This window comes from Mesocricetus auratus, unplaced genomic scaffold, assembly GCF_017639785.1.
Source record: "Mesocricetus auratus isolate SY011 unplaced genomic scaffold, BCM_Maur_2.0 Super-Scaffold_4256, whole genome shotgun sequence".
NCBI lineage: Eukaryota > Metazoa > Chordata > Mammalia > Rodentia > Cricetidae > Mesocricetus > Mesocricetus auratus.
This window is the reverse complement of record NW_024429182.1, coordinates 42,653,833-42,674,828: the sequence shown is the minus strand read 5'-3', so window position 1 is coordinate 42,674,828 and position 20,996 is coordinate 42,653,833. Positions and strand designations below refer to the sequence as shown.

General features: G+C 43.2%; 1 protein-coding gene across 1 annotated transcript; it reads left to right on the top strand.

Moving 5' to 3' along the window:
- The first annotated feature begins 10,726 nt into the window (after window positions 1–10,726).
- Rfk (riboflavin kinase) lies at window positions 10,727–19,863 on the top strand. Its single transcript, XM_005088153.4, has 4 exons — window positions 10,727–11,049; window positions 11,801–11,952; window positions 16,893–16,995; window positions 17,746–19,863. Exons 1-4 carry the CDS (start codon window positions 10,968–10,970, stop codon window positions 17,874–17,876), a joined length of 468 nt encoding a protein of 155 aa, XP_005088210.1. The 5' UTR covers window positions 10,727–10,967; the 3' UTR covers window positions 17,877–19,863.
- The last annotated feature ends 1,133 nt before the right edge of the window (window positions 19,864–20,996 follow it).

Sequence of the window (20,996 nt, the reverse complement as noted above, 5' to 3'; positions counted from 1 at the left end):
GGAGCTAGAGCAAGCAGCTGCCACCATCTATTTTCATATTTCTTCATGGTGTCAATGGATTAGAGTCTGCTCTAATAATTTTTCTGTTTTTAGAGATTATATTATAATTGTATCGTTTTCCTCTTTCATTTTCTTCCTCTAACCTTCCTATGCAGCTCCCCTCCTCCCATATCTCTCAAATTCACGGCTCTTTTTCTTTATTTAATTGTTCCGTGTGTGTGTGTGTGTGTGTGTGTGTGTGTGTCATTCACACATGAGGCTTTGGGCTCAATCCCTAAAACCAGAAAGAGAAAGAAAGAAAGAAGACAGCACTAACAACATCAGCTCTACTAACACAACCATCAGTGCAAACAATAACAGCAAAAATGAAAATGAACCTGCACGGCATAGTGAGTTCCTGTCTCACAAGAAAACAATAGTTCACTGGCAAAGAGCTCACCTAGCAAGCGCAAAGCCATGAGTTCAGTCCCCAGTACTTCCAAACCCTGCTTTCTAAATGGCTTCAGGGAACTAGACTTCACAGTATGAATTTGAAGACAGCATAATTCATCCCATAAGTGACACTGGATATTTAGTCATAAACTTTATTATCCATTAGCTTTGCTACTGAATATTCATATTCCTTTATATTGGATCATAATGGGATTTTAAATGATTGATTTATGAGGCTTTACCAAACATTAGATGGCTCATTATTAAAGTTACCCAGGTAATTGTTTCACTGAACTTCCATATGGCAAGGTTTAGGATTTCGTTTCCATGAAGAAGTTTTACTTAATCAAAGAAATAATCTTTCCCCTTATTTTTTTCTGCACTGGGTGTCCTAAGATGTGTGCAACTGTTTGCATGTCTAATAGACAATGATTACAATGTATAGCTAAAAATTACCTATAACACACATTTATTTATTCACTTATTTTGTGGTTTTGAGATGTGGTCTCACTCAGGCTGTGATACTCCTGCTTTAGCCTCTGGATGAACCACCACGAGAAGCTACTTTTATCATTTGTTGCTCACATGTAGATACCGAGTATGCTTTCATATTTAAGCATTTATTCTAGATGGACTTCATGCGATACATATCAAGAAGTATGAAACTTATTTTATTTTCTTAGTAATTTAATCAGTTGCCTACATTCAGTATTCATGCTTTGAGTAAACAAATATTAAAAGTTCTAAGGCTAGAGATACAGTTCCATAACAGAATCCTTGGCTGCCATATTTGGAGCCCTCCACTCAATAGTCAGATCTACAAAATGCCTTTTTAAAAAAAGTACTGTTTCTTATTAGCCTTTTGACGATCTTTTCCCCATGTGGGCTTTGGTGATGGTTGACTGTATTTTTATTTAATGTCCTGGAAAAAGTGCATTTGACTGTTGGTTTTGGTAAGAGGTGACTAACTTCATTGTTACTGGTTTCTGGGGTGGGGCACGTGATTCATCATTTCCTTAACCAATGTGAAACTTTTGACCTTTGTGTTCTTAACAGCAAGCAAAAAGACCTGGCTGTCAATCATCCAGCTTCAAGCTGCTCAAAGTGTTCCTAAGAATAGAACAGTTGTTTTTGAAATCCATTTGGCTTCTTTTCATTTTGATAGTAGAGAGAATTTGTTATTTAAGCCTGGGGAGAGCACTGGCTGCTCTTACGGAGGACCTGGGTTTGGTTCCCAGCACCCACATGGTGGTCCACAGTCAGCTGTTACTCTCATTCCAGAGGGTTCAGTGCCTTCTTTTGACCTCTGAGGACATCAGACACGCATGTGGTTTGTACGCAGACATGCATGCATGCATGCATACACATAAAATAAAAGCAAGTGTTTCTTTTTTGTTTTGTTTTTGTTTTTCAAGACAGGGTTTCTCTGTGGCTTTGGAGGTTGTCCTGGAACTAGCTCTTGTAGACCAGGCTGGTCTCGAACTCAGAGAGATCCGCCAGCCTCTGCCCCCTGAGTGCTAGGATTAAAGGCGTGCTCCGCTGCCACCCAGCGCAAGTGTTTGTTAAAGAGAGAGAAAATCTCTTTATTGTGTATTTTGGACTACTCCTAAGTTCATCTGTACACAAAATTTGCCAATCTCTCCTGGTAACTGTGTCTTGGAACTTGGGATCAGAGTCAATCTGACTTTTGAAAGGTGCAAAGACTTGTAAGGTGTTACTAAAGAACTGGCTTACATTCATAACCCTGAACAAGATCTTACAATCTCTGACTTGTCTATCAGGGAGGATGGATATTCACTTCCCTAGGAAACACAGTGCCCTCTTGCATTCCTCTGCCTTCTCTAGGGCCTCCTTAGAGACTGCCACACTTCAGATGTCACCAGCATTGCACACCAAGGAAAACCATTTTGCCCATGTTAAGAAATAGTTTTGGGGGGCTAGAGAAAAGGCTTCGTGGTTAAGAGCACTGACTTCTCTTCCAGAGGACCAGAGTTCAATTCCCAGCAACCACACTGTAATGGGATCTGGTGCCCTCTTCTGGTGTGCATGGAGACAAGTCACTCATACATACATACGTAAATACATACATACATACATACATACATACATACATATTAAAAAAGGAAATAGTAGCTGGGTGTTGGTGGTGCACGCCTTTAAACCCAGCACTGGGGAGGCAGAGGCAGGCAGATCTCTGTAAGTTCGAGACCAGCCTGGTCTACAGAGTGAGTTCCAGGACGGCCTCCAAAGCCACAGAGAAACCCTGTCTCAAAAAAAAAAAAAAAAAAAAAGGAAATAGTTTTGATATGGTAAGCTTCCCTGGAAATTAACTCACAGAAGAAGGCCTTTGATCTGCTAGCCAAGTGGTTCAGACTGTACTTGGAAACAAACAATAAAAAAAAACATTCTGCCTCAATAAATTAGCCATTCCACATGTGGCAGCTCAGTGACAGCTTTGGTTGGCTCTCCCTGTTGCTTTCAGGGCTGTCTCATAGCATATGGGATTATCAGCAGATCAGTTAAATGCTCATCTCACACAGGCCAGAAAGGAGTTCAGTGGCATCATTATTCCTTTCTCATTGAGAATCTTTGGGAACATGATATTTTGCTGTGCAATTTAAAGGATCCTTTTATTCATTAAAATCTTACCCAAAGGGGCTGGAGAGATGGCTCATTGCTTAAGAGCACTGGAGTTCAATTCCCAGCACCTATACGGTTGCTCACAACGGTCTGTAACTCCAGTTCTAGGAATCTAGATAGCTTCCTATGACCTCTGTAGGCTCCAGCCATGTGTATGATACAAAACATACATGCAGGAAAAACACCCATATCCATAACATTAAAAAATAAAAATCTTACCCAAACTGGTAGCTGTGAGAACCTCCAAGGAGAGAAGTGAGGTAAATAGCGGGAGGAGCGGTAATGGTGGCTGGCCAAGGCTGTCTATCTCCTAACTCGTATCGGAGGGCTCTGAGGAGCCAGCTCAAGTTGCTAGGCCTTTTTGGGGATGTGGCAGTCACTGTCACCCCACCCACACATTGTCTGTACTTGGGTGTTGAAGGAAGGGGTCATCATGCAAGCGAATGGTGTTCCTTCTGAATCCTCTTTAGGCTGGGCAGAGCCTGGGAAGGAAACCTCCATAGGATTGCAGACCTGGACGTGGCCCTTGGTCCTAGGTAGTGACAGGGCAGATACCAAGAGATTCAGCCTAACTGCTCAGTTCTCTGTATGAGGATCCACAGACCTCCAATGTTGAGGTTTGTGAGAAGGCTAGAGAAGAGATTCCACCCCCATGGGCTGCTGGGGCTGGAATGGTAGCCTATGGAGGCAGGCTATTTTTTTTTTTAACAAAGAGGTACTCTATGCTGGTGGTGACAATAGGGGTCTTTATGCTGGGGATGCTAGCATCAGGATCAAGATCTTCCTTGAGGTTGTTTCAGACTTTGTTCTTGTGTCTTTCCTTGCAGTTCTTATCTCTGTAGAGAAATGGCCTTGACTGCATGCTGTGGGAATTCATGGAGTCCTCAGAAATGTGTTAACACCACTATCCTTTGGCAGTGTCTCCTTTTGTTTGTGTCTGTCTATTATTCTGTCCATCCATCTATCCATCCACCCATCCATCCATTTGTTGGTCTGTCCATCCATCTGTCTTCCATCTATTTATTTTTTTCCTGGATGGAGAGGAAATATGATTTCCTCTCTGTATAATCCTAGGTTCTCTTTGCCCCTCACATCTTATTTTTCATTGTGAAATACATATTCTAATGCAGTATCAAAACTATAAGGGAGCTGGGAAGTAGAAGAACCCTCTCTTGAAAAAACCAAAACCAAAAATAAACAAACAAAATATTGTACATTTAGGAGACATGCAGATCTCTGTGAGTTCAAGGAGGGTCTGGTCTACAGAATGAGTTCCAGGACAGCCAGAGCTACACAAAGAAACCCTGTGTCTAATTAATTAATTAATTAATTCCAAGACAAGACCATACAGGGTGGCTGTCTTAGCTCAGCTCAGAGAATGCTTGTCTAGCAGGTCAAGGCCCTGGATTAGATCCCAGTACTCAGGAGGGGAAAGCCACAGGATCAGGAGTAGGGAGGTCTTCCTCCGCTACATATTTCGTTTGAAGACAACCCAGGCAGGCTACACGAGACTGTCAAAAAATAAAAAAACAGAAATATTCCCAAACAAATCCAGCCAACCTAAATCGGCACATCCCGTTTTGAGAGGCAGAGCGATGGTTGTACCTAACCAAAGGCCCAGTTCTGCCTACGTGCTTGACCCAGTAATACAACAATATTCGTCAGTACAGACTCTGTCGAGCTGGCACCTGGCCTGGTGGAGGCACTCTAATTAATTCCCTCACTTTGATTTCTCACTTGGATTTCTAAAGTCTAATGACTGTGAAATTGTCATTTAAAAAGTAGTAGTGTGCCACCTTGTGGATAAATGAAAGATGGCATGCTTGTGGGGTTTGTAGGGAAGAATTTCAAGCTGTATCCATCCCCACACCCCACTGCACAAACAACCATTTCTCTAGGAAAAACAAAGACAGAAGAAACAAATACAAAGAACAGGGTGTGATCAACTCCTTCGTCGCATAGGTGAGAACTGTGGTAGTCACCTGACCCCGGATTGAAGTATTCCCCACTGAAACAGCTGGAAGAAGAAATGAAGGGACTTCGGACTTTACATTAGACTTTAAGTCAGGAAAGATGTCACCTGCGGGCCCTGATTGACACTAGGATCTTCCAGAGAGACGACTAATGTCTACGAGGCAGCATAACTGATTTATAGCCCACACAGAAAGATTATACAATTATTCATTAGTTCCCTTGACACCCAGCCCCGTGCACATGAGAGGCGTATTTAACAAGCAGCTATACAAGCATCTCACTACAGCCTTTTATGATGTAGCTGGACAGAGACAGGGGCCTCTTAGGCTCTCTCTGCCTTCCTAAATATCAAAACGAAGGGCATAGATTTACAATGGCAAAGATGTCCTCCTCCTTGCTCTATCATGAAGTTAAAGCCTGAAGATGCCAGCCCAGACATAGACCCAAGGAACCCACAGGCTCTGGTGTCATTTGTCTGCATCCCCAGGATGCACGTCACTGTTGTGCACTTGTCTGTAAAGCACACCCAGAGCCGTAAAGCACAGCCCCGCCAGCTAACTTCTGATTGGTTCCTTGCCACGAGGAGGGCATCTCCCGAGCTAAGATTGAGCTCTCTCTGCCTTCCTAAATATCAAAATGAAGGGCATATATTTACAATGGCAGTGATCAGGAGAGGAGCCACAAGGTCATGCAAGTACATGTTAGCCTGTAATGGCTGCTAAAATGGGGTACTGGTCACTACATTCCCCCCTTCTCAAAGTACCCAAGACAGGACTCAATCCTGTGTCCTGCCTGTTAGGGGCTCAAAGGGGTGTTAACAGGCCCTGCCATTAGCCAACAGATTTTTCTGAGGGAGTGACATTTGTATCTATTATACTGTTCCCTATGTAAGGGAGTTTCCTTTTGAGTTAGCATATCAACCAGGGAAAAGGGGGTGATATATTCTTTCCAGTGCTACTTCCTGCTGACTTTGGGACGCAGTTAGGGGACCCAAGAAGGCTGAAATGCAAGTCAAAAGCAAAAAGGGAATTCAGGCAATGGGGTATCTTATCAGGAGCAGCTGATTGGCAGACTCTGTTGAAGAGACAGGGGGTGTCCACATCAGCTAAACTGGTTCACATCTACAGCAAGTCCAGGATTGCAGTCTTTAGAGCAGGCTGTAGTCAGCAACTGATGCTCAGATGAGTCTGCCAGAAGTGGAAACCTGTTTAAGACATTTTAAAACTGGGAACAGAAGTTAAAGCTTATGTATTTAATTGGAACTCTTTAGACCCATTGTATTAGTGATCAGGAATGGCAGGAATTTTATGACCAGGAGAGAAAATCCCATCCTCAGGAACAGACAGGTGGGATAACATAGGCTATACTTATCTGGAGTCCTTTTGACCTGTGAGAAGTGAATCCAAGCTGTATAACTTTTGATCCTCTGAAGCCTATGTAAATTTTATTATACAAAAGGACATAAAGGTTATAGACATATTAGCATTATCAATCGGTACTGAAATCTACATTGCAGAAAAAGCAGATATCTGGGTATCTTTACTTTTGAGTCCTAGCAGAAACTACAGATTTGGGCTAGAAGCATGTACATGTGTTTTCTGTCCAGAGAGCCAGGTATCTTTGGCCTGATGAAAATCCCTTTAAGCTTATACTTCGATGACAACCAAAATAAACCTAAAAACCTTGAGCTTATGATTGAACAGTAGATCTTACATTTTTACATCTTCTGATCCTTATTGAGGAGCCATATTAAGGCTTGATTTTTACATAAATAAAATGGGCTACCAAGCTGACTATAGTCTTGTGGATTTGGCTGCCTGATGTTGTCAAGCTGACAACCATTAATACTTTCAGAGATCTGAAAAGGATAAATTTTATACAGTTTCCGAATCTATTAAAAAGTGACAGGTACCAGTCCATATACAGCCATACCCAAGTGTCCTCCATTAGCATTGGAGGCACACGTATCAGGAACAGCATCAATCTTCACTAGGCCTGTAAGTTGAGAGTTTTCTTTCTCTCTGTGGAAGAGGGACATGGAAAAGACTGACCTTGTTTTGTCTAGGCAAGGAGGTGCAATCAATTTTCCAGTGTCCAGCAGCTTTGTCTAGGTCAGGTCCTGGCAGGCAGGTGTTGTGTTTGAGCATGTCACTCCCTGGTCAGCGTCGACACAATCCAGGTGCAGGAACTGGGGTATCACATAATCTTCTTTGGAGACTTTGGGTCACGGTTAGGATCTGGCAGTCTGTCTGATATTATAAACTTTCAAATTAACATTTTAAATGCCATGTTCTGCAGGTCTCTGAAGCACTAGAGGTTTGTCTGCCTTTAGCTTAACTGTTGAAAATATAAACTCTATTAGCAGCTTTTATAAAACTAGAACTTTACACTGTCAGGTTTAGCTTTAAAAAAAAACAATGATTTTAAATTCAAACTCTTAAGTATAAACATCAACAGTGAAAACATTTTAAAAGCATAAATATCTTATAACCTTGTAAGTTTAAAAAATTTTTAAAAACTGTTCTTAAAAAAGAAATTTAAGGGCCAGGTGGTGGTGGCACACGCCTTTAATCCCAGTACTTGGGAGGCAGAGGCAGGTGGATCTCTGTGAGTTCGAGAGTAAGCCTGGTCTACCAAGCGAGATCCAGGACAGGCTCCAAAACAATACAGAGAAACCCTGTCTCCAAAAACAAAAAACAAAAAACAAACAAACAAACAAAAAAAAAAGAAATTTAAAAATCCCTTAATTTTCTTGTAATATTAAAAATCAAAATACCCTTTTTGTCTTAAAACCATTATTATCTGGACTGCTGTTAAATTACAAAGCTTAGCATTTCTGTGCATAAAAGCATTAACATTTTAAATCTGAATTTAAAAAACTTGTTTATAGGATGGTACCTCATAAGTTTCATGTGGTCACCTTCAGTCAAGATGGTGGATCAGGTATCTCTTTTAACCTTAGCAAAATGGCTACCAGCCAGCCATGTGGCCAGCTTGCCAGTGACTGACTCCAAAACAAAATGGTGGCCACCTGCACCATTTTTGCTTTAGTTCTATAATCTAATAAAATTTAGATTATTCCAGAAAACACAGATAGAACTTTTTAACGAAACAAGCATATATAATCTTTTGAGAAATAATCAGAACTTTTAAAACAGAATTAACTTAATGATCAAAATTTTAACTTATATTACCAATTTTTAAAATTTAGCATTTGTAGACATGAAACCCCACAGTAAACAGTTGCATTTCCCCTTTTCTCTTGTGGTTATGATAACTTTAAGGTCATTCTCTTTCTGTGGAAAGACCGGATCTGGCAAAACTTAGCTTACCTGCGCCAGCCCTGTGTGCTCCGGCTGGGAGCTCTGGTGGAGGGAAAGCTGACAGATGGCTCCTTTGCCAGCTCGCCATGTGCTTCGGGCTACATGCCACCACATCTGCCCAGCTGCTGGACTTTATAGAAAAGGTGTGTTTAGTTTTATAAACTGCCAAGAGCCATTGGAATCCACTGACCCACTTTGTATTGTCATCACCCATGGATGAGAGAACCTGCCCTTGACACCCTGGTAGTCAGGGTCATCAGCATGTTGGAGATTAGCCATTCCGATGGCTGGCTATCTATCTATCTATCTATCTATCTATCTATCTATCTATCTATCTATCTATCTACCTACCTACCTACCTACCTACCTACCTACCTACCTAAAACCTGAGTGTTGGTGTTAAAGGCATACACCATCCTGCCTGGTCTGCTATTTCTATCTTTTAAATTGGTATGCTTAATTTCTCTTTCTTTATTTCTTTCTTCCTTTCTTTCTTTCTTTTTCTTTTTCTTTTTTTGTTTTTGTTTTTCGAGATAGGGTTTCTCTGTATGTTTTGGAGACTGTCCTGGAACTCGCTCTGTAGACCAGGCTGGCCTCGAACTCACAGAGATCCACCTGCCTCTGCCTCCCAAGTGCTGGGATTAAAGGCATGCGCCACCAATGCCCGGCACTTATTTTCTTAATGTTAAGGCATTCTTTAGATTCATTTTAAATTGTTCATTGACAGTAGACTATCTTTTCCTTCACTACTTCCCAGTTTTCTGTCACTGTGACCTTTCTTCCTGAAGATGTATCTCAGCTAGAGGAGGTCCCCTTCTCTGCAGGCAGAGGCCAGTCGAGTGCTGCAAGTGCAATTGAGAAGGGGGAAATAGGAACATTCTGTATATTTCATGCTTAAAAGCAGTAAACTCGACAGACACATTCTCTTTCCTGACTCTAGATTTGCCTGAGAAATGGTAAGCAGAGAGGCTCAGCAATGTATCTCTTGAACCAAATGCACTGGAACACTATTAATGAGTGTGAGAAACAATAAATCACACGGCCTACACATCTGAGTATCTTGCAAGCATTTGCCCTCCCCCGTTTTGAAGTGGCAATGATGGATCCAGATTTGATTGCAGCTTAAAGCATTGAGCAAACGGGGTGGTGGTAGCGGCGGCGGCACACACCTTTAAATCCCAGCACTCGGGAGGCAGAGGCAGGCGGATCTCTGTGAGTTTGAGACCAGCCTGGTCTACAAGAGCCAGTTCCAGGACAGTCTCCAAAGCCACAGAGAAACAAAAAGCCTTGAAAAACCAAGAAAAAAAATTGCGATGAATACTTTCTCCAACGATGACATAATGATTAGATAGTATGATACAAATTTAGCTTTATCTATATCCCCCCCCCAACAGTGTTTCTTTTCTTCGTTGGTTGTCCAGGAAGTTGGTAAAGCTAGCCTTGAACTCAAGAGACTCACCTGCCTCTGCCTCAGGAGTGCTGGGACTAAAGGCACACGCCACGACATCCTGCCTATTTTATTTTTTTAAAAACCATCTATCTTAACTCTGGCAGTGGTAGTGCACGCCTTTAATCCCACATCCTGCTTATTTTATTTTTTTAAAGACTATCTATCTTAGCGGGGAGGTGGTGGCGGATGCCTTTAATCCCAGTACTTGGCAGGTAATTTGTTAAACAGTTTTCATACATTGGCTATTCAAGGTCGCAGGGTCTGCTTTCAAATTTGGTGTATCTAGGGCTACAGTGATAAATTCATAGCCATTTTAAAAACTTTTCTGAAGACTTCTGTTAGACTGTGGCAGCTTCCGATGCGCGCTAGCTTCTCTAGCACTTTGCAGTGATCTTTCTACAAATACTTGATTTAGGCTAGTCCGAAGGTAGTGAGTTATCTCAACTGATTGTTCACCATCAGTTACAAATAGTTGTTTTGTGCTAGTATACCAGCCTCAAGGAAATGAAACTTTACTAAGAAAGTCCCCCCTTGTACCAATATAGAGAAAACATTTTTAACATCAGCTAAACATTCTCAGAGTTACATACAAGTAAGGGAAAAGACAGCGCCTGCAAAGACGGGGCAGAATTTTATGCAAAATTATGGAGGAAAATAGAACAACTGAAACTATTTTGTGAGCGACGCTTATTTCAGCATAGCCCAGTCTAAAATAGCTGAATGGAGGCAATTAGAGGCTGGGCCACGGGTGAGGGTGGGGCCTCAACCGGAGGGGCTGAACCAGAGGGGAGGGGGGATCGCCGCCACAACGACGCTGGCGGGGCGGGGCGGGGCGGAGCGGGGGCTCTGGGCGGGGTCGTAACAGTAGAGGCGGGGCTACCGGGGTGGGGGAGGTACGGAAGCCGAGCAGGTTCGTCGCCTGGGCTGCCGACTTGTTCGTTCAGCGCTGTTGTCGCAGTTCCGGCCGAGCGTTCGCTGAGTTCTGGCGGCTGGAGGCTGCTCTGCCGGCAGGCACCGGTAGCGGTGGGTGTTCCGATCCGCCAGCCCAGCTCCTGCGGGATCCCCGGCTGGCCCGGGCCGCCGCACTCACGGCGGCTCCGCCACAGGCGCCGAGCGAGCAGCAACCCGCGTCCGCCGAGGTCGGCGTCATGAGGATCCTGCCGTTCTTCTGCCGCGGCGAGGTGGTGCGTGGCTTCGGCCGCGGCTCCAAGCAGCTGGGCATCCCTACGGGTGAGCGTCTCGTGGGGCCGTGGAGCTCTGGGCCAAGGGGCAGGGAACAGGGATCCCGGGCAGCCGCGCTCTTGCCGCTGTCGCCGAGCTGCGGAGCCCGGTCCGGGAAGGTACTGCAGGATGAATTGGCCGAACTCTCAAACTGTTCAGAGTTCTATCCTTCAGATGATAACTGTGTAGTGATCAGTGACAGCAGGGGTAGTTCTATGCGAGCCAACGTTTATTTGGTCTCACTACATGTAAGGTTTGGTAATCAAGACTTTACTGCCCGTCCTTAAAGATGATACCTAGGCTGTTTCTTGACCCATTGAATTTGGGATTTGGGTTTGTGTATTTTGAAAATAAGAATCTGTTTAAGTGACTCAGCCTACTTAGGAGCGTTACTAGGAAAGAGGTGGGACTTTGTTTTAATTCTAACAGACGGGGTTTGGCTGTTTCCCAGGCTGCCAGTCCACTTCCTGAGCTCAGATCTCTCATAGTGCGTCTAGGATATGTGTAATCTCCGTTGAGACTCCCCGTTTATGTTATGTCTTTCTTTCCACTTGGACATTTTCCTGCGGATTTTTGAGATGTTCATACACTTGCTTTTTGCCTCATTCCTAACCTGCGCGTCTGAAGAGAAGAAATCCCAGCCAGAATATGGAGGGTTGGATTAGGAGCCGGGGTGTCTTCAGACTAACCTTTTAATGTGGTATTAATCAGTATTTAATATAAAACTTGTAATGCTGAGTATCTACTTATTTCTCTTTAGCCAATTTTTCTGAACAAGTAGTAGACAGTCTTCCAGCTGATGTGTCCACTGGCATTTACTATGGCTGGGCCAGTGTCGGGAGTGGAGATGTCCATAAAATGGTGGTGAGCATAGGATGGAACCCATACTACAAGAATGTGAAGAAGTCCATGGTAAGAGTCACATTAATTGCACACGGAACTCCTCAGCGTACCAAGGGTTTCAGTAAAGTATCAAACGTGGTGGTGAGGAATCACTGAGTTCAAGAATAATTTAAAACCAGGTGTGGTGTCATACACCTTTAATCCCAGCACTTGGGAGGTGGAGGTAAGATTTCTGTGAGTTCAAGTCAGACTGGTCAGACTGGTGAATTCTAGGGAAGGTAAGACTACATAGAGAGAGACCCTGTCAAAACACCAACAAAACAAAAAGAATAGCCGGGGCTGTATGCTGTCCTACATTTCCACTTCATTCCTGCTCCTTTCCCCTCCCCCACCACTTACTTTTATTTGAGTGGATATTTTTCCTCCGTGTTTTTTTCTTTGAATATGGTGAGTCTCCCCATGAGGGGCATGCACATATATTTGAATAAGGTTTTCGTAATAATTTTCTGCTAACCTCTCTGACAAGTTAAATCCATTTAAATTAAATATTTTATTTTCAATTGTGTGAATGTCTGTGTGGGTGTGCACATGGACTCAGGTAACCATGGAGGCCAGAAAAGGAAGCAGGATCCACTTTAAGAGCTGTCCAGTGTGGGTGCTGGGAACAAAACTCAGGTCCTCAATGCTCTTAAATGAACTATAACCCCAGCCCTCCATTTAAAATTTAAAGTAACTTGCGCAGCCACACTGTTGGGCATTCCTAAAATTCTAATACTTAGACGATGATGCAGGAGGATGACAAAAATAGCCCGGATTATATTGTGAGACCCTATCTCAAAAAAGAGTAATTTCTGATATTGCTTTTTTGTTTTCAGGATGTCCTATATTAAAAGTGGTAATTTCCCTCAATATTATCTCTTTTATTAGATCATTTTTCTTTTTGAGACACCCTAATGCTAGATGACAGACTTGGGCTACCTGGAGCTGAAACACTGTTTTTGTAATTGCCCATGCATCTATATTTATCAGAAATAAAAGTGAGGTATTGTTTGTTTTTGAGACAGGGTGTCACTGTGTAACCCTACCTGCCTGGAACTCAGAGATCCATCCACCTGCCTCTGCCTCTCCAGTGCTGGGGCTAAAGACCATCATGCCCAGCTGTTTTGTTCAAGACATGGCCTCCTATTTAGCCCAGATTGGTGTGGAACTCACCAGGTAGCCCAGGACCCCAAGATACTTTCTCCTCAGCCTTCTAAGTGTTGGGATTACAGGCATGGGCCGCCTAACAGGCTCAAAAGTGAGGTTCTTTCAAAACCATTTCGTAGAATTGGTCTTTGCCACAGTCAGTATTTCAGGGTTTTCTTGCTTGATTGCCTTTAGACTGCTTACTGAGTGTGGCTCAACTTCATTCCTGTTCTCTCTGTGTTTTTTTAAACATTGCTGGGAATCATATCCAGGACCACAGCATAATAGACCAGTGTTCTGTTTAGCTACTCTCCTAGCCCATCTCTAAAATCACCTTTAAGGTATAGTCTTTTGTTGTTGTTATCTGCTTGTTTGGTTTGGTTTTTCCAGACCTGTGCAGCTTTGGAGCCTGTCCTGGAACTTTTTTGTAGGTCAGGTTACCCTCAAACTCACTGAGATTCACCTGCCTCTGCATCCGAAGTGCTGGGATTAAAGGCATGTGGCAAAATGTGTAGCCCAGGCTGGCCTCAACTCATGCTTCTCCTGCCTCCGCCTCTTTCAGCAAATTCTACCGGCGTTCACCACAGCAACTGGCTTTTTTCTCCTGCCCTACTTTTCTCCACAAGAGTCTCCGCAGTTTTAATACTTGTTGGATTTGGGTTAATCTTTTGTAGAATAAGAAAAATGCAGTTAATGGAAGAATTTATTTTGAGGCATAGTGTTGCTAAGTAGCCCTGGCTGACCTTGAACTCATAAGCACCCTCTGCCTCTCCTCCTGAGTGCCAGGGTGCCAGGCCTGTGCCATCACGCTGGATTTTTAACTTTGAGGAGTAATGAGAGAGAAGTGTATCGCTGAACAGAGAACTGCAGAGCTAACTGCTGATATAATAAATCAGTGGCTCTCAGCCTTCCTAATGCTGCAACCCTTCATACAGTTCCCGTGTGCTGACCCCCAACCATATAATTACTTTTGCTGCTACTTTGTAGCTGTCATTTTTCTACTCTTATGATTAGTAATGTAAGCATTTTTGGAGTTGTAGGTATCCCAAAGGGGTCTCCTACAGGTTGAGAACTGCTGTAATAGATAGTAATGACCTTGAACTCTAAGGGTTTGGGCTCTGCTGACTGTTTAGTGGGGTGAAAATTGATGGGGAGATGGGGAGGAGTTGGTAAGAGAGCATGCGCATGCTGTTTTGGGGGAGAGGAACAGGAAGGGAGGAGAGGCTGTAGCATTTCCTTTGTAAACTACTCAGATAAAAGAAATAATAATAAGCTGTTTCTGGACAGCCTAGAATTCTGATAGGAGAAATTCATTTACCCACTGTCTAGATGCTCAGGCATTTCAACACAGGCTGTTTATTTTAATATTATTTGTCAATAACAGCCACTCATGAAAGTCTTGCCCTAATAAAATAGTGTTCTATTAATTTTTGTATAGCCCAGGTTATCGTTTTCCTTTATAGCTAGTGCTTTTAATAATTTAATGGGGATCAAACTCAGGTCTTCTGGATTGGTGCCAGGCACCTTTCCTACCAAGCCCTCACAACATTTGCCCCACCTGTTTTTGAGAAATGGTCTCCAGACCTTAGTGTGATCTGACTGAGTAATGTTGCCTCAGCAGCCGGAGTGCTGGGATTACAGGACCTATTGCCTCTCCTCACGGAGCTGCTTGAGTTTCCGTAGCATTAGAATCTGTACCTCTTCCCCCACTGAGCCTGAGACCCTGCCCGTGTCTAACAAGTCCTTACCATTGAGCTACAGACCCCATGCCCCATCCCCTTTATGTGTTGAGATGGCTTCACTGAGTTGCCGAGACTGGCCTTGAACTTGCTCTGTAGCCCAGGCAGGCAAGATCCTCATATCACAACCTCTCCAAGAAGCTGGAATTACAGGCCTGCGTAAGTTCTCCAGCTTTGTTTTGAAGATTTTCTTGGATACTTCTGGTTTTACCAAATCAGTTGTTAGAATAGCTTGCTGCTTTTTCTGTTGCTCTCATTTTTAAGGGTATTCTTGAATTTGGATATAGCAGAGAATGTGTGCCATGTACTTCCTCTAAATTTTGAAGTTGGGGAAGAAGAGTGCGGCAGCTGTGGCTTTGCCACTCGCTGCTCAGTTAGCTGTCTCAGGCTCTGAGCAGTCTGGAGGCACAGGCTTGCAATCTCAGTCCCCAAGAGGCAGAACCCAGGGGGGCTCACAGCCACGCTAGGCTGCTGCTAGTGCTAACACGGAGTGTTAACACACTGAATGAAAGGCTGGGGTTTGATCCACAGCAGGGAAAGGGAAAAGAAGACCATGCCTGGAGTAAAAGAGGATTAATTTTAGACTTATTTTTAAAAACTAGTTTCTCTCTGGGTGAAGGTGTGGCACACTTAATCCCAGCACTAGGAGGTAGAAGCAAAGAGTTCTAGGCCAGTCTGGTCTACAGAGTGAGTTCCAGGACAGCCAGGGCTACAGACAGAAACCCTGTCTCAAAAACCTTTCCCTCCTTTTTGGGTCTGAACCATATTTCAAGTGTACTTGGTTGGTTATCATGTTAGGTAAGAAATATCATATTCTTGGGCTTGGTTTATTTTTAAATAGGTCAATCATAATTTGATTTTTAAATGTCTTGCTCTGAATGATTATAGCTGTACTCAAGTGTTTGTGATAGATGTTATGATAAAACGTGTGGGGGACCTTGGCGGATTCCATGAAGGCAAGGTTGACGGAGGCGGAAGACAAGCATGCCAGGCCGACAGAGCTTTTAAGTGAGAAATTTATTAGAAAGGAGAGGCTGGGGAAGGAAAGAGAAAAGAGGTAAAGTAACAGAGACAAAGAGAGGACAGAAGAGAAGAGGGAGACAGGAAATGTCCTGTCTGCCCCCAAGGGAGCATAAGTGGGGGGGGGGCTTTCTTTTAAAGGGGTCCTTTGCATCTTCGTGCAGACTGCATAACCATGGAACCCTGACCAGGGCACAGCCTGAGTGCATTCTGCCACGCGACAGGGGCAGACCAGCATAATGTCAGAACCCTTTCAATAGATACTTTCATGTTAAGGATAATTTCATTAACTAGGTATTTTAAAGTCATATACTTAAAATATACCTCAATGTAGATATTTCTAGTTTACATTTGAAATTGCCTGTTTATAATACAATTCTAGTTTGATCTGGTTTAGCCTTTCCTGTCTTGCTTCTGTGAGTGTGAGTTTTGTGTGGGGAGGGTAGTGTGCTTGTGGTCTTTGTAGCCCATGGCAGCCTGGAATTTTATAGGTAGCAGAACTCTGAACTCTGGGTTTCTTACCTCAGTATCTTATGCTGGGGTTGCTGGTGTGCACCACCGTGCCCAACTCTGTGCCTCCTGGTCTTAGTTGTCCTTGTGAGGAAAGGCTGCTAAAACCTGAGTGATTCAGTTGTTCTCCCACATCACTTTAGGGGGCAGGCCTGTTTATTTATTTTAAAAGTTTTTTGTTTTTCTTTCCCCCAGGACAGAATTTCTCTGTGTAACCATAGCTGTCCTGGAACTCTAGACCAGGCTGGCTCAAACTCAAGAGACTCACCTGCCTCATTAAAGACATGGGCCACTACTGTCTGGTTAAATCCATTTATTTTATACATATAAATGTTTTTCCTGCATGTGTGTTCATGCCTGGTGTCAGACGAGGCAGGAAGAGGGTGTTGGATCTCCTGGAACTAGAGTTACACATAGTTATGCACCATCCTCTGAATCCTGGGACTCAAACCTGGGTCTTCTTTCTGGTAGAACAGCTCTCTTGCATTCACCTGGTCGTTGAGCCATCTCTACAGCCCCCCCCATGTTAATCCTTTTAACTCTTTTTGTTTGCAGGAAACCCACATTATACATACCTTCAAAGAGGACTTCTATGGGGAAGTTCTCAGTGTGGCCGTTGTTGGCTACCTCAGGCCAGAAAAGAATTTTGATTCTTTAGGTAAGAGTTTATGTGAATCTTGAATACTCCTAAATGGTCAAGATGATCATTTAATTCATGTTAGGCACTATTTTAAAAGTCATGTACACGTTAATCCCTTTGTCACCCACAGTAGCCATGAGAGGTGCTGGTATGCCTATCTCACTGATAAGGAAATTGACACACAGAGATGAAGTAGCTTGTCTTAGTCTGTTTTCTATTGTTCTGAGTGAATACCAGGTGTTTATTTGGTGCATAGTTCTCGAAGCTGGAGTCATTGGTGAGCATGTGGTCAGTACCTGGTGAGGGCCTTCTTTCTGCCTCAGAGGGTGACATCAGAGGGTGGAACAGACAGGGCTAGGAAGAGTTCACTCTTCTGTCTCAGTCACTCCCTGGGTGCTCAAATCCATCTGTTCCCATGGCCCAGTCACTTCCCAGAGTTTCCACTTCCAAACTTAGGGACACATGAATTCTAGGGCACACCCAAGTCACAGCAGTTAGCTAGTAAGTAATGGCACCTGGCGTCTGTCCCTATTGGTATAGCGTGAGAATTTAAAACCCCACTAGAGAAAGGTTTCTTTACAAGAGAACACTTTATGTAGCACTGACTTTCCCTGGAGAGAGACAGGGTACCAACAGTTATTGAGCCCCTGTCCTTTGTCAGGCATGTGGGGCTAGGGTGGCTAGCCTGTGTGTTTTTAGGAGGGGCTGACAAAAGAGTAGTGAAATGTATTATTAGCATTTTATCTTTTTTCTTTTCTTTTTTTCTAGAATCACTTATTTCAGCAATTCAAGGTGATATTGAAGAAGCCAAAAAGCAACTGGATTTACCAGAACATTTGAAACTCAAAGATGACAATTTCTTCCAAGTTGGAAAAGGCAAAATTACGAATGGTCACTGAAAAGTACCTTATCTTTCCACTAACTGTAGTGTCTCATTGCCTGTGATACAGTCTCACCTTGGTCATATTTTAAATGGAACCTTTCTCTGTAGCTGTCCAAGTGGTCTTCAGCTATTACCTCCATCATGATATATATAGTACTGAAAGATTCATTCAAAAATCAAGACTTAATATGTTGATTAAAATGTAGCACTAGAAAGCTAGTGTCTTGAAGTGGAAATAAAGTCTGTGAACGTGGGTGGAAGTGAAGGCTGGCTGCTGTTCTCATAACCATTGCGCTGGCGCTGCTATACAGGCCTTTTCCCGGGAAATGCTGTGCACGGAACTTCCCCGGGGAGGAACATCTAGAGTGTATTTTTATTATGTTGTGTATTTTACAGAGCTACAAGTTTGTTCCCATGAAGTCATTCATTTTAGTGTCCCCGTGCCTGTACATACAGAGTTACTTCAGCTTGAAGTGGCTCCAGTTGTCCCCGCGTTAGGGTTGTTGCTTTTCTCCCCCATGCTGAAGATTGAACCCAGGGCCTTACACGATAGACAGGATGACCGCTGACCCCCAGCCGCCTGTGCTTTTTAAGCCATACGGTGTCTTGCTTTTGTGTTGTTAAATTCCCCTTTAAAGAGTAGGTGTTCTTGCTCTTTAACTGGTTTTGGTTTGATTCATTTGCCCTCCCTTTAAGTGACTGATGTAATTTGATTGGAAATATCCTACAATCGTGTGCTCTAGAAACTCTGTATGCCATCCCATTCATTACCGTGTGAATGGTGGTCAGTGCATGTAAAAGCAGCTTCATTATAGGCTTCCTTGGGATTGAAATGAACACAATCATTCACATACATATATATCAGTTTCTCTCTCTCCTTTTGAGACAGATTTCCATTATATAGCTCTGACTGGTTTCAGATTCAATAGAGATCCAGCTCTGTTTGCACTGAGATTAAAGGAATGCCCCACCAGGTTTGGTTATAACAGCTTCCTAAAAGAACATAGAATACTTGTTTTCTCCTTAGGGAAACTAATAACTAAATTGATGACCTAGAAGTATTTTTTTTTCTAAAGTGTGGTCCCATGTTTTGAAAGTAAATGTAAATCTGTGTGGCTCTGTATTGACAGCTACTTCATTATAATGTATTGCTCATTGTAATGAGTCCTTATAGTTTTAGTTAAATATCTTTGTATCTCCCAGTTTCCCTCTTACTCTTGGTGGCTTGAGTTCTTTACAGTTGAAATTGGATTACAGATCACTTTGTGCCCATCAGCATATAGAATCATTGCTGTATGGCAGCAGATTTGCTGGTTTGGAGGCACTGCCTGGTGGGAGGGTACACATTAACCTATGTTTTTTGGATTTGTGTGTGTGTGTGTTTGAGATGGTCTCTCTGTGTAACCTTGGCTATCCTAGAACTATGTAAACCAGGCTGGCTTTTAACTCAAGAGATCCACCTACCTCTGCCTCCTGAGTACTGGGATTAAAGGTGTGCATCACCACCGCCCAGCAAATGAAGGCAATTTTAACCACATATACATGTAATTCGTGCATGTGTTTTGCAAGTGGGGTGTGGTGAGGATGGAACTTAGTCAGCCTTATGAATGCTAGGCAAGTGCTCTTCTACCGAGCTATATCCCTAGCCTTGAAAGTAGAATTTTTGATGATGGAAGTTCCATACTTAAAGGAAGCCTTAATTATCAGTGAGTTTATGAAGCAAAGGTAAAAACAAACATGGAAAGTACAAGAATAGATTTGTGTTTATTCAGTAAGAATAGCTTGCTGTCAGTTACGTTTCATTAAGTGTATGAAGGAATGCTCATTGCTAATGTCATCTCACATTGTGTTAAACAGTGATTGCTTTGTAATAATTGTATGGTGTGTGGTTTGGAGGTTAGTTCTCTGGACTTCTGTATTGTTGAGTATTATAAGAAATTATAGTACCACTTTGATTAGCCTGAGTGTTTTCAGGCCTTGAAATAAATTTTGACTATGTGTTACTTTTTCCTTTTCCTCCTTAGCTTGGTCTTCTCTGTTTCAAATTTCCTGGCTTATTGTTGCTTTAAGGTATGCTTATGACCCTGAACAGACCTATCAAGTAGTGGTGCCCTGTAAGACTAAGCCTTGCCCTCAAGGACACCCCCACCCAGCCCTTTCCATAAGCATCTTCCCTTTCTAACTTTGAGACAAGGCTTCTGAATCCCTAGCTGGCCTCGAATATACAGAGATCCGCCTGCTTCTATCTTCTGAGTTCTGGGATTAAAAGTACATCAAGCCTGACCAAGATTCCCCTTCCCCCTTTTATGCCTGTAGCAAGGTGCTTGGGTTTACTTGGGAAGTACTCAAAAGGATATGAGTACTCAAAAGTCAACGCTTTGAGACTGAAGGTTCCCATTGGGAGTTAAAGGAAGCAGAAAAGTTTAAATCTAACTGCCTTGTGTAGTCCTTAGTTCTGTAACTGTGGTTTGTGCCACCAGCCACACATCGATGTGGGACATTCTTGCTGTTTGCTACATATAAGTACATTTCAGTACTCATCTGGACTCTTCTGGAATGGCTTAGCAGCTTGCAATTAGGGTACTCATATAACAAGGATGTGTAGGGACCAGTAGCTTGGAAGTCAAGAGGACAGTTTTGCTTTCCTGATGCAATTTCTGTGTTTTCCTCTCCTCGACCTGGAGGAGCAGATGTGAGAGAGATGGAGGAGAGTCAGTTGCCCCTTTAGAGACTGACCTAGGACACAAGGCAACACTGCCAAAGGAAATGCCATCATAAGGACAGGTCAGAAACATTGGAGAGCACGTTTTCCATAGATGGCAAGTAGTCTGAGAACTCGAAATGGCTAATAGAGAAAAAGGAATGGTAACATGCTCCTGGAGCTGTAGCACTGGGGAAGCTGAAACAAGGTCACTTCAGCCTGATGAGAACAGCAGGACCCTCTTAGGAAGGGAAGTGGGGCAGGGTAGGTGTATAGTGTGGTGCTGGGGTTATACTTGGCATGGGAGGCACTGGCTTCAGTCTCCAGCACCAAACCCAAAGCAAAACCAAAGCTTATATTTGGAGAGTGTTTGGAAAGTTGGGAAACAGGATGAACTTTTGAGTTGGCTCTTTGTTCTTTTGTTTTGTTTTTGTT

Excerpts from the sequence above, each read along its gene's own strand:
- Rfk (XM_005088153.4), top strand. The coding sequence starts at position 10,968 with ATGAGGATCCTGCCGTTCTTCTGCCGCGGCGAGGTGGTGCGTGGCTTC. Across the intron at positions 11,050-11,800 it reads GCAGCTGGGCATCCCTACGG|CCAATTTTTCTGAACAAGTA; the intron begins GTGAGCGTCTCG and ends ATTTCTCTTTAG. Across the intron at positions 11,953-16,892 it reads AGAATGTGAAGAAGTCCATG|GAAACCCACATTATACATAC; the intron begins GTAAGAGTCACA and ends TTTTGTTTGCAG.